The sequence below is a fragment of the Solanum tuberosum genome, unplaced genomic scaffold, assembly GCF_000226075.1.
Source record: "Solanum tuberosum cultivar DM 1-3 516 R44 unplaced genomic scaffold, SolTub_3.0 scf00064, whole genome shotgun sequence".
NCBI classification, from domain to species: Eukaryota; Viridiplantae; Streptophyta; class Magnoliopsida; order Solanales; family Solanaceae; genus Solanum; species Solanum tuberosum.
This window is the reverse complement of record NW_006238990.1, coordinates 1,867,460-1,884,515: the sequence shown is the minus strand read 5'-3', so window position 1 is coordinate 1,884,515 and position 17,056 is coordinate 1,867,460. Positions and strand designations below refer to the sequence as shown.

The 17,056-nt window shown below is 38.9% G+C and overlaps 1 protein-coding gene across 3 annotated transcripts in view; it reads left to right on the top strand.

Annotated features, from left to right (window-relative positions):
• The first annotated feature begins 14,020 nt into the window (after positions 1-14,020).
• LOC102582948 (mitochondrial uncoupling protein 2-like) overlaps positions 14,021-17,056 on the top strand; it is a 19,037-nt gene continuing 16,001 nt past the window's right edge. For 2 of the 3 annotated variants that reach the window (XM_006345259.2, XM_006345258.2), the window contains exons 1-6: positions 14,021-14,248; positions 14,328-14,534; positions 14,611-14,689; positions 14,769-14,896; positions 14,973-15,071; positions 15,167-15,271. In XM_006345259.2, the coding sequence (XP_006345321.1) occupies positions 14,177-14,248; positions 14,328-14,534; positions 14,611-14,689; positions 14,769-14,896; positions 14,973-15,071; positions 15,167-15,271 (690 nt within the window). In that variant the 5' untranslated portion in view covers positions 14,021-14,176. The remainder of the gene's footprint in view (positions 14,249-14,327; positions 14,535-14,610; positions 14,690-14,768; positions 14,897-14,972; positions 15,072-15,166; positions 15,272-17,056) is intronic. The other variant, XM_006345260.2, reaches the window with a different exon arrangement.

Sequence of the window (17,056 nt, the reverse complement as noted above, 5' to 3'; positions counted from 1 at the left end):
ATGTTATGCCTCAGTCGATTGTAGAACTAGGATTGTTCATTTTCAGTTTCTAGATGAACCAATCTTAGAATGGAAGGGTAGTAGCTTAGCGCCTATGGGTCGATTCATTTCTTACCTTAAAGCCAGAAAGATGATTTCTAAGGGTTATCTCTATCATCTAGTTTGGGTTAAGGATTCAAGATCCGAAACCCCAACTCTTGAGTCAGTTCCAGTGGTTAATGAGTTCTAGAAGTGTTTCTAGAAGATCTTCCCGGAGTTCCTCTCGAAAGGGAAATCGACTTTGGAATTGATCTACTTTCGGATACCCAGCTTATATTTATTCCTCCTTACAGAATGGCTCCAACAGAACTTAAGCAATTGAAAGAGTAGTTGAAAGACCTTCTAGATAAGGGCTTCATCAGACCTAGTATTTCGCCATGGGGTGCACCAGTGTTGTTCGTGAACAAGAAAGATGGTTCTCTCAAGATATGCATTGACTATAGGCAGTTGAACAAGGTCACAGTCAAGAATAAGTATCCCATCCCCAGGATTGATGACTTGTTTGACCAACTTCAGGGTGCTAGTCATTTCTCAAAGATAGACCTCAGATCGGGTTATCATCAGCTCAAGGTCAGAGATAGTGACATTTCAAAGACGGCCTTCAGAACTCGGTATGGCCATTATGAATTTGTAGTAATGTCATTTGGACTAACCAATGCTCCTGCAGCTTTTATGGACATGATGAACAGAGTGTTCAAGCAGAACTTGGACTTGTTCGTTATCGTCTTTATTGATGATATCCTCATTTACTCTAGGAATGAGGAGGAACATGCGAGTCACTTGAGAATTGTTCTGCAAACTCTCAAAGATCGCCAATTATTTGCTGAGTTTAGCAAGTGCGAGTTTTGGCTGCAATCAGTTGCTTTCCTTGGGCATATAGTATCCAGCGAAGGTATCGAGTGGATTCCCAGTAAATGGAAGTAGTGAAACAATCGTCTAGACCTACCTCTCCTACAAATATCAGAAGTTTCTTGGGTCTAGCGGGTTATTACAGAAGGTTCGTGGAAGGACTTTCATCCATAGCCTCTCCGTTGATTAAGTTGACTCAGAAAAAGGTCAAGTTCCAAAGGTCAGATGATTGTGAGAAAAGCTTTGAAGAACTAAAAACTAGGTTGACTATAGCTCCCGTTTTGACACTACCAGAGGGTTCAGACGGTTATGTTATCTATTGTGATATATCCAGAGTCGGCCTAAGTTGTGTGTTGATGCAGCGAGATAAGGTTATAGCATATGCTTCTAGACAACTTAAGGTGCATGAGAAGAACTATCCAACTCATGACCTCGAGCTTGCAGTAGTGGTGTTTGCGCTTAAGATTTGGAGACATTACTTGTATGGTGTTCACGTGGATGTGTTCATAGACCATAAGAGCCTTCAGTATGTGTTCACCCAGAAAGAGTTGAATCTTCACCAGAAAAGATGGCTTGAGTTCTTCAAGGATTATGATATGAGTGTGCAATACCATCCTGGTAAGGAAAACGTAGTAGCAGATGCCCTTAGCAGACTATATATGGGTAGTGTAGCACATGTTGAGGAAGAAAGAAAGAAACTAGCAAAGGATGTTCACAGACTTGCTCGCTTTGGGAGTTCGTATTATAAGCAAATCAGATGGTGGTGTAACAGTTCAGAATAGGTCAGAATCTTTTTTGGTAGTGGAGGTGAAGGAAAAGCAAGACAGTGAGCCGATATTGCTTGAATTAAAAGGTGCAATCCACCAGTAGAGGGTTGAGGTTTTCTCCCAAGGGAGAGATGGTGTGCTTTGCTATCAGGGTCGAATATATGTTCCTAAGGTGGGTGAGTTGAGACAGCAGGTTCTTGCAGAATCCCATAACTCCAGGTATTCTATTAATCCAGGTTCAACGAAGATGAACCGTGATCTGTGGGATGTTTTTTGGTGGAATGGTATGAAGAGGGATATAGCAGATTTTGTGGCTAAGTGCCCCAATTATCAACAAGTGAAGGTAGAGCATCAGAAACCAGGGGGTATAACACAAGAGATCGACATTCCTACTTGGAAGTGGGAAGTGATCAACCTGGATTTGATTACAGGATTACCTCGTACTCGCAGACAACATGACTCCATTTGGGTGATAGTTGACAGAGTCACTAAGTCTTCTCGCTTTTTGGTAGTCAAGACTACAGATTCGGCGGAGGACTATGCCAAGCTTTACATTAATGAGATAGTCATGTTGTATAGGGTTCATTTGCCTATCATCTTAGATAGAGGTCCTCAGTTTACCTCTTATTTCTTGAAGTCATTCCAGAAAGGTCTTGGTACTCATGTTAATCTTAGCATAGAATTTCATCCACATACGGATGGTCAGGCAGAGCCTACCATTCAGACCTTAGAAGACATGTTGAGAGCTTGTGTGATCGATTTCAAGGGTAGTTGGGATGATCAACTTCCTTTTATTGAGTTCGCCTACAACAACAGTTACCAATCCAGCATTCAGATGGCCCCTTATGAGGCATTGTATGGGCATAGATGTAGATCTTCAATTGTTAGGTTTGAAGTAGGTGAAGCAGCCTTGATAGAGCCAAATTCAGTTCTTGATGCTATGGAGAAAGTGCAACTCATTAGAGAAAGACTTAAGACAGCCAGAGTCGCCAGAAGTCTTATGCAGATGTAAGGAGAAGGGAACTAGAGTTCAAAGTTGATGAGTGGGTTTTCCTGAAAGTGTCACCTATGAAAGGGTTGATGAGATTGGGAAAGAAAGGGAAGCTCAGTCCTAGATATGTAAGCCCTTACAAGATTCTAAAAAGGATTGGTAAAGTGGCTTATGAGTTAGAGTTGCCAGCAGAATTAGCAGCAGTGCATCCAGTTTTCACATTTCACTTTTGAAGAAGTATGTGGGTGATCCAGCATCCATAGTACCATTAGAGAATGTGGTCGTAAAAGATAGTCTCTCTTATGAGGATGTACCAGTTCAGATTCTTGATCGTTAGGTTAGAAGTTTGAGAAACAAAAAAGTCGCTTCAGTCAAGGTTTTGTGGAGGAGCCAGTTCGTAGAAGGAGCTAGTTGAGAAGCAAAAGCAACCATGAAGTCCAAGTATCCTCACCTCTTTCCTTTCGATTCCACTCCAGCTTGAGGTAGTAGTTCATCTTTAATTTTTCGGTCATTCATGCACAGATTATGTCTTAGTAGCATGTTCTTTCAGTTTGTACTTGCATTTTCAGCGTATTTGCATGTTTTTGGAACTCAGTTAAGTCAGAAAAACAGTTTTCAGTGTTTAGTGCTAGGGTTTGCAGCTCTATCCCTCCATTCCAGCTAGTTTAGTCTTCATTCGAGGACGAATGTTCCCAAGGGAGAGATAACGTAACACCACGTATCCTAGATAGACCAGAATGCAAGTTTTTAGAAGTGCAGGTGCCACCTACGAATCGTAGGTTGGACCACGGTCGTGGACCAGGTTCGTGGAACGTGGTCCATAGAAAAACTCCAAAAAACCTTGACCGTAAGTGGGACCACGGTCCGTGGACCAGGTCCATGGAATATGGTACGCAAAAAACCAGAAAACCACGACCCACGACCAGGACCTACAGACCGTAGGTTGAACCACCGTCCATTGACCAGGTTTGTGAAACGTGGTCCGCAAAACCCATCCTCTAAGACGAATGACGGCTGACAAGGACGAACCATAGGGTGGATCACGGACCGAGGACTAGGTCCGTCAGTTGGTCTAGACAACTTTTAAGTCAGGGTCGTTTTGGTTTTTTCCTATGTGTTGGACCCCTAAACTACGTCGTTTAGACCCTAAATTATAAGGTTTTAGTCAGTTTAAGCCTAGAAACATAACTAGAACTTACCTTAGTCAAAATCATTAATCAAAACTTAGAAAATTAGAGCTTGAGAGGAGAAAAGAGGTCAAGAACCCTAGTTCAAAAACGCAACAAGATTCCATCAGTTCCAACCCCGAAATCAAAAGATTTCTCCGTGGAATTCGTCACCATGTATGTGGGATTTCACTAGTAGGTTCATTTCACCCATTAGGTCTCTACTTTTCAGTCAGTTTCTCGATTACCTTATTATGACTAGACCTAGGGTTTCTTGAATGATTAAGATGATTGGGTTCTTAGCTGTTAGAATGATCCAAATCAGATTAGTATGTTAATATTCAGACTATTGCATGAATTTCAGAATCCTAGCTATGTAGTTCTTTAGTTCTTGAATTACACATGCTAGGCTAGATATATTTCAGTTATTGCAGGATATACATGCCTCGGTCTTAAATGTGTCATTATCAGTTATTTTATGTGCATTCTCAGCTTGCATGTCATTTTGAGTTATCTAGTATATCGCAGTAATTCAATCATAATGTGTTAATCACTTAATACATTGGGAGTAGCATAATACCGAGTTGGACTAGGGTCAGTCACCCATATAGTCCCAGAACTACGAGCCACGTAAGTTGTAAGTCCCCTCTGTGGGCATCATTTCAGTGATCACACCAGCATACCTCTATACCTTTGGCCGGGTGTATTAGGTCCTCTCGATGGGCCTTATACATCGGACTCCACATTTAGCTTATGTGGTTTTATTATCGCTTATTAGTAGCTCCCACAGTTCAGTCAGATTCCATTGCATTGACCAAATTTCAGTACAAAGTATTCAGTCTTAGCATATTATAATTTGGTCATTGAATTCAGTTAGCTCAGTATCTATATCATGTTGAGATTATGCTCTTTCTTTATTGCTTATTCAGTTATATGCTTATTTCAGCTTTACTCTATCATGCATGCTCAGTACTTTTCAAGTACTGACGCATACTCTGCACTACATCTTCTCTCGTGATGTAGGATCAAATTCTCAGCATCCAGATCACGCTTAGATCGGTTCCCGATCTCCAGTTCAGCATCATCAGTGGTGAGTCCTCATTCTTCAAGGACAACAGTCATGTTATCATTTCATTATTTCAGTCATTTAGTTTCAGTTTTTCTAGACTTAGCTGGGGCGATGTCCCATCACTTCTAGTCAGTTGGAGGCTTTTTTTCCAGACATAGTTAGATTCAGCTTAGTATTTGAGTTTGATATTTATTTTGTATTAAACTCTCAGATTTGATATTCAGCTTTAGTATATAGGTATTCCCCATCATTTTAGATTTACTTATTATTAGCTTCCGCAATAGTTTCATTTCTCATTTTATCTTTAGTATGCTCATGATTATGCCAGTAGGGTTAACTTGGGGTCACTTGTGATCCTAGGTCCCGTGTCCGCGTCTTGGCGGTATCTCGGGGCGAGACATACTCTATGATGTTTCTAGCTTTGATTAGTAACTTTATTGTACTTTTTCATGGATGATAATATGAATATGATTAATGTATATTCAGTTGGATTTTACTTAGCACAGTGAGGATTTTGAGATGGAGGCTCTCCCGTACAAAAGGTCAGGTCTCTAGTAGGAATCTACTTGTCCCATAACAATGTGCCATCATAGGATATTATCTGAGATAGACATTAGCTAGTGGATCCACTTTAGCTCAAACCTATGGTTCTTACCTTTGCAAGCAAGGACATCCCTTTTGTGTGCATTACCATCCTGGTAATGAAAATGTAGTAGTAGATGCCTTTAGTAGATTATATATGGGTAGTGTAGCACATGTTGAGGAAGTAAGAAAGGAACTAGCAAAGGATGTTCGCAGACTTGCTCGCTTGGGAGTTCGTCTTATGAGCATATCAGATGGTGGTGTAACAGTTCAGAATAGGTCAGAATCATTTTTGGTAGTGGAGGTAAAGGAAAAGCAAGACAGTGAGCCGATATTGCTTGAATTAAAAGGTGCAATCCACCAGTAGAGGGTTGAGGTTTTATCCCAAGGGAGAGATGCCGTGCTTTCATATCAGGGTCGATTATGTGTTCCTAAGGTGGGTGAGTTGAGACAGCAGGATCTTGCAGAATCCCATAAATCCAGGTATTCTATTAATCCAGGTTCCACGAAGATGTACCGTGATCTGCGGGATGTCTTTTGGTGGAATGGTATGAAGAGGGATATAGCAGATTTTGTGGCTAAGTGCCCCAATTGTCAACAAGTGAAGGTAGAGCATCAGAAACCAGGGGGTATGACACGAGATCGACATTCCTACTTGGAAGTGGGAAGTGATCAACATGGATTTCATTATAGGATTACATCGTACTCGCAGACAACATGACTCCATTTGGGTGATAGTTGACATAGTCACTAAGTCTTCTCGCTTTTTGGTAGTCAAGACTACAGATTCGGCGGAGGATTACGCCAAGCTTTACATTACTGAGATAGTCAGGTTGCATAGGGTTCCTTCGTCTATCATCTCAGATAGAGGTCCTTAGTTTACCTTTTATTTCTTGAAGTCATATCAGAAAGGTTTTGGTACTCAGGTTAATCTTAGCATAGAATTTCATCCACATACGGATGGTCAGGCAGAGCGTACCATTCAGACCTTAGAGGACATGTTGAGAGCTTGTGTGATCGATTTCAAGGGTAGTTGGGATGATCACCTTCCTCTTATTGTGTTCGCCTACAACAATAGTTACCATTCCAGCATTCAGATGGCCCCTTATGAGGCATTGTATGGGCGTAGATGTAGATCTCAAGTTGGTTGGTTTGAAGTAGCTAAAGCAGCCTTGATAGGGCCAGATTCAATTCTTGATGCTATGGAGAAAGTGCAACTCATTAGAGATATACTTAAGACAGCCAGAGTCGCCAAAAGTCTTATGCAGATGTAAGGAGAAGGGAACTAGAGTTCCAAGTTGATGAGTGGTTTTTACTGAAAGTGTCATATATGAAAGGGTTGATGAGATTTGGAAAGAAAGGGAAGCTCAGTCCTAGATATGTAGGCCCTTACAAGATTCTGAAAAGGATTGGTAAAGTGGCTTATGAGTTAGAGTTGCCAGCAGAATTAGCAGCAGTGCATCCAGTTTTTCACATTTCACTTTTGAAGTCCATCATCCATAGTACCATTAGACAGTGTGGTCGTAAAAGATAGTCTCTCTTATGAGGATGTACCAGTTGAGATTCTTGATCGTCATGTTAGAAGGTTGAGAAACAAAGAAGTCGCTTTAGTTAAGGTTTTGTGGAGGAGCCAGTTCGTAGATGGAGCTAGTTGGGAAGCAGAAGCAGCCATGAAGTCCAAGTATCATCACCTCTTTCCTTCTGATTCCACTCCAGCTTGAGGTAATTATTTATCTTCAGTTTTTCAGTCATTCATGCGCAGATTCAGTCTTAGTAGCATGTTATTTTAGTTTGTACTTGCATTTTCAGCGTATTTGCATGTTTTTGGAACTCAATTAAGTCAGAAATTAGTTTTCAGTGTTTAGTGGTAGGGTTTGCAGCTTTTCCCCTCCATTCCAGCTAGTTTAGTCTTCATTCGAGGACGAATGTTCCCAAGGGGGAGATAATGTAACACCCCGTATCCTAGATAGACCAGAATGCAGATTTCCAGAAGTGCAGGTGCCACCTATAGATCATAGGTTGGACCACGATCCGTGGAACGTGGTCCATAGAAAAACCCTAGAAAACCTTGACCGTAAGTGGGACCACGATCCGTGGACTAGGTCCATGGAATATGGTCCCCAAAAAACCAGAAAACCCCGACCCATGGCCAGGACCTACGGATCGTAGGTTGAACCACGGTCCGTGGACCAGGTTTGTAAAACGTGGTCTGCAGAACCCATCCTCTAAGACGAATGAAGGTTGACCAGGACGGACCGTAGGGTGGACCACGGTCCATGGACCAGGTCCGTCAGTTGGTCCAGAAAACTTTTAAGTTAGGGTCGTTTTGGTTTTTTCCTATGCGTTGGACCCCTAAACTACGTCGTTTAGACCCTAAATTATGAGATATTAGTCAGTTTAAGCCTAGAAACATAACTAGAACTTACCTTAGTCAAAATCATTAATCAAAACTTAGAAAATTAGAACTTGAGAGGAGAAAAAAGGTCAAGAACCCTAGTTCAAGAACGCAGCAAGATTCCATCAGTTCCATCCCCGAAATCAAAAGATTTCTCCATGGAATTCGTCACCATGTATGTGCGATTTCACTAGTGGGTTCATTTCACCCATTAGGTCTCTAGTTTTCAGTCAGTTTCTCGATTACCTTATTATGACTAGACCTAGGGTTTCTTGAATGATTAAGATGATTGGGTTCTTAGCTGTTAGAATGATCCAAATCAGATTAGTATGTTAATATTCAGACTATTGCATGAATTTCAGAATCCTAGCTATGTAGTTCTTTAGTTCTTGAATTACACATGCTAGGCTAGATATATTTCAGTTATTGCAGATATACATGCCTCGGTCTTAAATGTGTCATTATCAGTTATTTTATGTGCATTCTCAGCTTGCATGTCATTTTGAGTTATCTAGTATATCACAGTAATTCAATCATAATGTGTTAATCATTTAATACATTGGGAGTAGCATAATACCGAGTTGGACTAGGGTCAGTCACCCATATAGTCCCAGAACTACAAGCCATGTAGGTTGTAAGTCCCATCTGTGGGCATCATTCAGTGATCACGCAGCATGCCTCTATACCTTTGGCCGGGTGTATTAGGTCCTCTCGATGGGGCTTATACATCAGACACCACATTTAGCTCATGTGGTTTTATTATCGGTTATTAGTAGCTCCCACAGTTCAGTCAGATTCCATTGCATTGACCACAATTCAGTACAGTTCAGTATTCAGTCTCAGCATGTTATAATTTGGTCATTGCATTCAGTTAGCTCAGTATCTATATCATGTTCAGATTATGCTCTTGCTTTATTGCTTATTCAGTTATATGTTTATTTCAGCTTTACTTTATCATGCATTCTCAGTACCTTTCAAGTACTGACGCATACTCTGCGCTACATCTTCTCGTGAGGTAGGTTCAGATTCTCTGCATCCAGATCACGCTTAGATCGGTTCTCGATCTCCAGTTCAGCATCATCAGTGGTGAGTCCTCATTCTTCGAGGACAACAGTCATGTTATCTTTTCATTATTTTAGTCTTTTAGTTTCAGTTTTGCTAGACTTGGCTGGGGCATGTCCCATCACTTCTAGTCAGTTAGAGGCTCTTTTTTCAGACATAGTTAGATTCAACTTTTTATTTGAGTGTGATGTTTCTTTTGTATTAAACTCTCAGATTTGATATTCAGTTTTAGTATATAGGTATTCCCTATCATTTTAGATTTACTTATTATTAGCTTCCGCAATAGTTTTATTTCTCAGTTTTTCTTTAGTATGCTCATGATTATACCAGCAGGGTTAGCTTGGGGTCACTTGTGATCCTAGGTCCCGTGTCCGCGTCTCGGCGGTATCTCGGGGCATGACATACTCTATGATGTTTCTAGCTTTGATTAGTAACTTTATTGTACTTTTTCATGGATGATAATATGAATATGATTAATGGATATTCAGTCGGATTTTACTTAGCACCGTGAGGATATTGAGATGGAGGCTCTCCCGTACAAAAGGTTAGGTCTCTAGTAGGAATCTACTTGTCCCATAACTATGTGCCACCATAGAATATTATCTGAGTTAGACATTAGCTAGTGGATCCACTTTAGCTCAAACTTATGGTTCTTACCTTTGCAAGCAAGAACATTCCTCTTCGGTGTGGGACAGACACTAGATTCCATGTTATACCTCATATGGTCTATGTCGGTTATATGGTAAACATCCCACAATAATGAACTAAGGTTACTTTCGAAGTAAATAAAGTGTTTTAAAGATGTTAAGCTTGCATTGACCATGATTATGACTTATGTTTTCTAACTCTTTTATCTCATGATTTAGCTTGGTCATTGCATGTCATGAAAAGTCCTTTTAGCATGATTTTATACTTTTTATGCATTGTTATCATACTTAGTACATTTTATGTACTAATTCATACTTGTGCCTACATTGTTTTACTAATGTAGGGTCCGACGCTCCTATCTCTCACACTCATGGCTAGTTGATCTTTTGGCACTCAAATATTGGTGAGTCCTCATGATTTGAGGACCAAGACACTTTTATTGCTTTCTTTATTTCAATTTTCATACTTTGTATGTGATGTATGGGTTACGTCCCAATAACTTCCTTGTGATGTAATAGATGTCTTATTGAGACTTATAATAGACTTTCACTTTTGTCAAACTCTTTTATGATATAAGACTGTTCTTTTGAAATCTTTATTTTTATTATCCTGATGTATGTCAAGTGTCTTGTATAGGGACTCTCGGGGTTCTATACACCATGTTACACCTAGGGTATACTTTGGATCGTGACAGGATTGTATCAACAAATCCTTTTGAGAGGATTGTGGTTCCTGACACTGATCAGTAAATGCGGCAGTTTCAAGATATATAGGATTGTTGTCAGGATTCCCAAGGGCATGTGCATAAGGCCTGTTGGTAGTTGATACTGGTGGCATACCTTGAGCATAAGAATTATTTTGAGGGTATGATGTGTGATTTTTATGATAGGTAGAATTCAAATGTTGCTTGTTTGCGGAAAGAATATTAGTAAAATTTGGTTTATTGTTAGGACGAGAGCTAGGATGAGTTGGTATAAAATGACTCAGGAAGGAGGCCTGATTCATAATAGCATGGTCATCTATGTCTGCATGATGAGTGGTAGTATATACACTCATTTGAGGTCTATTTAGCTCAATAATTAGTGTCCTCAATGCCTAATTTTGTCCTATTCTTATGATATATTGATGATTTGCAGCAATGAAAGTAAATGGACAAGACAATGGTTGATGTTTGAAACAATCACCAAAAATGCAAAAAAAAAGTACAAACTACACAGTGTTGATCGCTTAACAAGACAGGCGAATCACTAAATAAACTTGAGACCGCCTAAGTCGACAGTGCACTGAGTCAACTCTCAAGGTCAATTGGCGAAGTTAGATAAGAATGATATCCACCAAAAGACAAAAGGTGAAGTGAGTGGATATCACCAAATTTGATAGTGTTGACAGATAAAATGATGGTCCAAACGGCGACATGAGGTGGCAATCAACGATTCACCAATTTGACAAAAGCGAACTCAAACGGGATCGCCGAATAAGGCTCAAACACCTAAAATAAGAAAAAGTTGATCGAAGAAAGATGGGTGATTTACCGAATGTGATTGGTGAACTCAACTAACGTCACCAAATGAGACGCAAGGTTAATTTTTTGACAAAATTTTGAGAAACTATAAATAGCCCAGTAAAGAGAGAAAGAGGGTGTGAATATTGAGAGAAATAGTCTGAACATTCTAAAGAGAGAAACATTTTTCATTGAGTGAGAACACTTTTAGTTTGAGTTTTTCAGATTTGTGAACTTGAATTTGGTTATTTGAGGTTGAATTTGAAGTGAGTTTTCTATCAAGTTCTCAATTTCATGCTACCCATGGCTATCTTAATGAAATGTATAATTTATTTACACTTTGCAATGTGTGGCTAAAACCTCAAACTCTTGGGGTGTGATTATGGGGTTGAGTGTTGATGTAATTTAGTGGGTTTATTGAATTGCTCTGTTTTATGTAAAGGTTCTCCCCCTAGCCACTGTTCAAGGGCCACGATCATCACAACGGCCCATGAAGCCCCACACAGACTGTGAAGTAGTCCGCGAAGGGTTTCATTAGACTTAGAATTTGGGGTCAACTTCAAACGATCATATATTTTAGCTCAAAACGAATTAGGTGGCCCATGACCTATCAAATTAAAGATCTCTGAGTCCTCTTTCCGACGCCACCAAGTTTGCCTAATTCCAAGCTCGGAGTAAAAAGTAATGCCCAAAATAGTAAAGCCCTGTCAGGCAGGATTTCTTCACGACCCGTTTGACGGGCCGTGGACCCGTGGTGGTCATGATGACCCATTTTGGCTTTCTAGTGAGCCAATTCGGCAATTTTTAAGTCAGGGGTTGTTGGATCGATCTTTTATCAATTATTTTAACTCAATACTACGTCGTTTTGCCTTCTACCCAAAGCCCTATATAATGATTTTAAACCCCCAAATCACCCAAACTCAATTCATTGTCTTAAATTTCCAAAAGTTGATCAAGCTCTTCCTCTCAAATATTTCTCTCTTTAGAAGTTGAAGAAGAAAGCTAGGGTTCCAAGATCAAACCTCCAAATCCTCCATTGCTTCCATGCTTTTGGCATCAAGGTATGATAATTTTCATCCATGGAGCCCTTTCCTCCATGGAGTTCCTAAATTCTCCAATTTTCAAGATAGAAATCTCCAATTGAAATTATGAGTTTCTTCCATGTCATGAGTTCCTTTCAATGTTGATTTATTTGATTGATTTATGAACTTTTATGCATGAATTGAAGTAATTGCATTTTTTAAAGTTGATTTCCCATGAACCCTTGCATAACCCATGTTTTCTAAGCTATGTTGATATAATGTGGGTCTTGAACTATGAAAGATGAATTTATAAAATATGCATGTCTTCTCTTTATGAAATAGATGTAAATGAATTTGAAGATGCATTGACTTTGAAGACATGATGAAGCTTATGAATTATTGAAAAGAATGCATGTTCATGAAAGTATGTTTATGACTCAAGAAAGCTTATCGATGAGATTGTCAATATGTTCTATAAAGCTTGGCCACATGACATGAATGACATCTAGATTTGCCCTCAATGTTTTTCGGGATATTTCCCTGAATTAGGTCTTGATTAGTATGGTATCCAGATATGCCATCAATGATTAGAGACTACGATTTCAAAACTATTTCCATTAGTATGAGGGGCATCTCTAGCATGAAGTGAATGACTATGGGCCTTAAAAGCTATTATGAAAGATCATAGACGATGAAATATTTTCTCACGCATGGTCTAAGGAGCAATTCTATGATAAGACAAGTGGCGACTACCCACGACTTTTAAATATAAGACAAGTTAAGATTAATAACTACTCTGTGGGATTTATGCTTAGCACCGAGAGGATATTGAGATGGAAGCTTTTCTGTGTTGAGGTCAGGTTTCTTGTAGCAATCTCATTATCCCTTACCTATGTGCCCCCATAGGATGATGGTCTAGATAGACATTAGATAGTGAATCCACTTTAGCTCAGATTCATGGTTCCACCTTGACAAGTAGGACAACCCTTTTCGATGTGAGAGACATCAGATGATCATGTTATAGCTCACATGGTCTTTATGTCGATTAAGGCTAATTTCCACAATAGTAATGAACTAAGGTTACTTCAAGAAGCATTTCACATGTGTTCAAAGATTGTTTTACTTGCATTGATCATGATTACGTTTTATGTTTTCTAACCCTTTTATCTTATGTTTTAACTTGGTCTTCGCATATCACTAAAATGTCCTTTTTAGCATGATTTCATATTTTTATGCATGACTATCATACTTGGTGCATTTTTGTACTAACGCATACTCTTGCCTACATTTAATTCCCCAAATGTAGGGTCCGATGATTCCTATTCATACCTCCGTGGCTAGAATATCTTAGTAGTTGAAGACTAAAGATTGGAGAGGCCTCATGTTTCGAGGACCAAGCCTTTATTTCATTATGTTTTCATTTTAGTTTTGAACTCGATATACGTGCTACGCCTGATAAACTCTTATGTGCTAGATGACTTTGAGACGATGTTTAGATTTCCGCTTTTCTCTATAAAACTTTTATATGTTGAAACTGTCTTTTTAAATTTTTTAAACTCTATTATCTTGTATGATGTATGCTAAGTGGCTTGTATGGAACCTTTCCAGGTCTTGTACGCCATGTTACGCCTAGGGGCTACCTTGGGTCGTGACATACCCTAACTTCATTGTACCTCAAGAAAAATAATAGGTCTTCATTCTTCTCCCTATTTTCTTCTTCTTATTATTTTATAGGTTCATGAAAACAAATTTTGAGGCATTTTTCAAATTTCAAATTACATTTAAAATTTTCATAATAAAAACTGATATTTAAATAAAGTATTTTTCATTTTGAATAATTGTGGTCATCAAACTGCAAATAAAAGAGATTAGTTGATAGTTGAAGAGTCCAATTTTATTTTATTTTTAAAAACAATTGAAATGTGAGAGAATCTTTGTAGTTGAGCATTAGTATGGGAGTTGTTACTTGAGGTTTCAATTTGTGTAATTGAATCGTATCCTGCCTTTAATTCCCATTTACGTATATATATATATATATATACAGTAATAAATAATATATGTTTTTGTTAATTCAACATTCTTTCAATGGCATTGGCATCTGAGATCTCAATCGCCGGAATCCTGGCTAGTAGCGCTATCGCTGCTTGTTTTGCGGAGGTATTTTTCTTGTGTCTCTGAAGTGATTGATATTGTTAATTTAGAAGATAACTAGTTGATTAGATCTGTGAATTTGCAGTTGTGTACTTTACCTCTAGACACCGCTAAAGTTAGACTACAGTTACAAAAGAGAGCAGGGGAAGGTTCCGGCAAGTACAGGGGATTATTAGGTACAGTTGCTACAATTGCTAAGGAGGAAGGTTTATTAGCTCTTTGGAAAGGCATTGTACCTGGCTTACATCGACAATGTATATATGGAGGCCTAAGGATTGGGTTATATGAGCCTGTAAGTATTCATTTGTGGAATTTATACTCCTATTTCCTTAAAGAATATAGTAACAGTTTTTGATTCATTACATCAGGTCAAGGCCTTCTTTGCACATACCTATTATGTTGGAGATGGTTCCTTATTCACTAAAGTGTTTGCTGCTCTTGTTACTGGTGAGATAAACTTGATCATCACACTCTTATGATAATTGTATTTATTGACGGTTGACCTCTTCTTTCCAAATTTCCAAAGGTGCAATCGCAATTGCTCTGGCTAATCCAACTGATCTTGTAAAAGTTCGGCTCCAGGCTGAAGGTAAAGCTGGTACACCTAGGCGCTATGATGGTGCTTTCAATGCATACTATACCATAGTGAAACAGGTGATTGAGGATCTAACATGCACAACAAATTTATTCATGCACAATCATTTACATATTTTAGTTGCTCAAATTGTAGGAAGGGCTGGCAGCTTTGTGGACAGGAATTGTGCCAAATATTGCACGGAATGCTATTATCAATGCTGCTGAACTGGCCAGTTATGATCATCTCAAAGAGGTACATCTAATCATATTTTGATTCACCTGCTGTACCTCGACTACTTTTCTGCAACTATTTCATACACTGCTTCTCTGAAATTATATCATATGCAGATAATTTTAAAACTTCCAGGATTTACAGACACTGTTTTAACTCATCTCATAGCTGGTTTAGGTGCTGGATTCTTTGCAGTTTCTATCGGTTCTCCAGTTGATGTGGTAAAATTCCCTGTTCCTCAATATGTTAAAAGTGTTTTTAAGTGAATTCAATAAAACAGATTATCTACCTATGGAACCTGCATTTTCTTTTTGGCTTTATCTGTTTTAAATTGTTTGAACCTGCAGTTTCTATTTGGCTCTATCTGTTTTAAATTGTTTTTTCGGAGAAATTACTCTTTTTTCTAATCATGGGAATTCTTATTGTTTTGAGACCAGAAATTTTTGAGATAAGATATAGGAAATGCACCAAAATGTGGCATAGCTGGTGCTTGCATGCCACTATTGTAAAAGAAAAGAAAAGAAGGTTTGGAGGACTGATGTCGCAACTTAATTATCTATACCTTTTCGTTCCAAGCTAGTTACGGTCAGTGTACATATTCTCAATATTCAGTTCACTCTAGTGGGTCTCAATTTGAGTTTGGTGACTAAAGGATTTATTAATGTTGATTGTTAACCATCTGCAAGCCTCCACCTTTATCTGAACGTCGGACCAGCTATGCTTTTTGAAGCTCATATAGGCGGAGTTGATTTAAACCCTTGGGCACTGTTAGTATGGAAGAATAAAAGAAACCATAAAATCCGGTAGAACTGATACAAGTGTTGTGTTGTATATTGCCTAGCTAGATATCAGTGCATTTTATCTTTCAAGCAATTGATTTTAGAAGAAAGTGAATGACCAAGTAAGTTGTAGTTGAGATCATGTGGCTATTACTATCATACTCTTAGGGCTTAGCTATATCTATCATATTTGGTTGCATGTTCGAATTCCATTAGGATGTCGTAAACCATACCAAAAGTTTTAGTTTGAACCAGAAAGTGGAAATCCCCTTCGGACTGACTTAAAATCCCATCAAGCTTAATTCCATGTTATTGTTGATATTTATGTTATTCTTACTTTTTGTTTTTCGAAAAATGAAGTTCTTGCTGAAATTTTTTAATATGGAGGTATGGAAAGCATCATAGAGAAATTTGAGAAGAAGTTGGCTTTATGGCAGATGCAATACCTTTCTTGAGGGGGCAGGCTTACAGACACAAACAATGTCCTAGATAATATTCCCTCACACTACATGTCTCTCGACCCTATGCCAAAAAAGATATAGCTACAGCTAGACACAATTAGAAGGAACTTCCTATGTAAAGGAAACACCAAGTTCCATAAATTCTATTTGTCAAGTGGCCAAAAGTCACACTCCTCCCTAAGCACCTGGGTGGTTTAGGCATCAAGAACTTGGCTGTCCAAAATAGATGTCTGATTATGAAATGGTTATGGAGGTTCAATAGGGACATAGCATTATGGAAGAGGTGGTCTCTGAAAAACATGGAATCCAGTCACACTGGTGCACCAAAGTCTCCAGAGCACCATTTGGGGTTGGCCCTTGGAAGTACATTGCTAAACTCTGGGAAGAATTCAACCAGCATCGTAAATACCAAGCTGGCTGTGGTTTACATGTTAAGTTCTGGACAGATGGATTGGTAACACCACTCTCCAGAATGATCCAGCTCTCTACTCAATATCAAGCAACCCCAATTCCTTATCTCCCAGAGCAGAGACAACAACACTTAAGCTCCAATCTCCAAAAGACACTTCGAAGCAGTGTTTTGGACAGCGAGAGGCGACAAAAGGCGACAAGGGCCTGCCTCGCCACGTGGCGAGGCGAGCGGCAAGGCGATCGCCTTTTTGAATCAAGGCGCCAATTAATACCAAAAATTAAAAATATTTAATTGCATATATAAATATCCAAAATCTCAATAGCAATAACATATATTAGCAAATATTTCAATTCA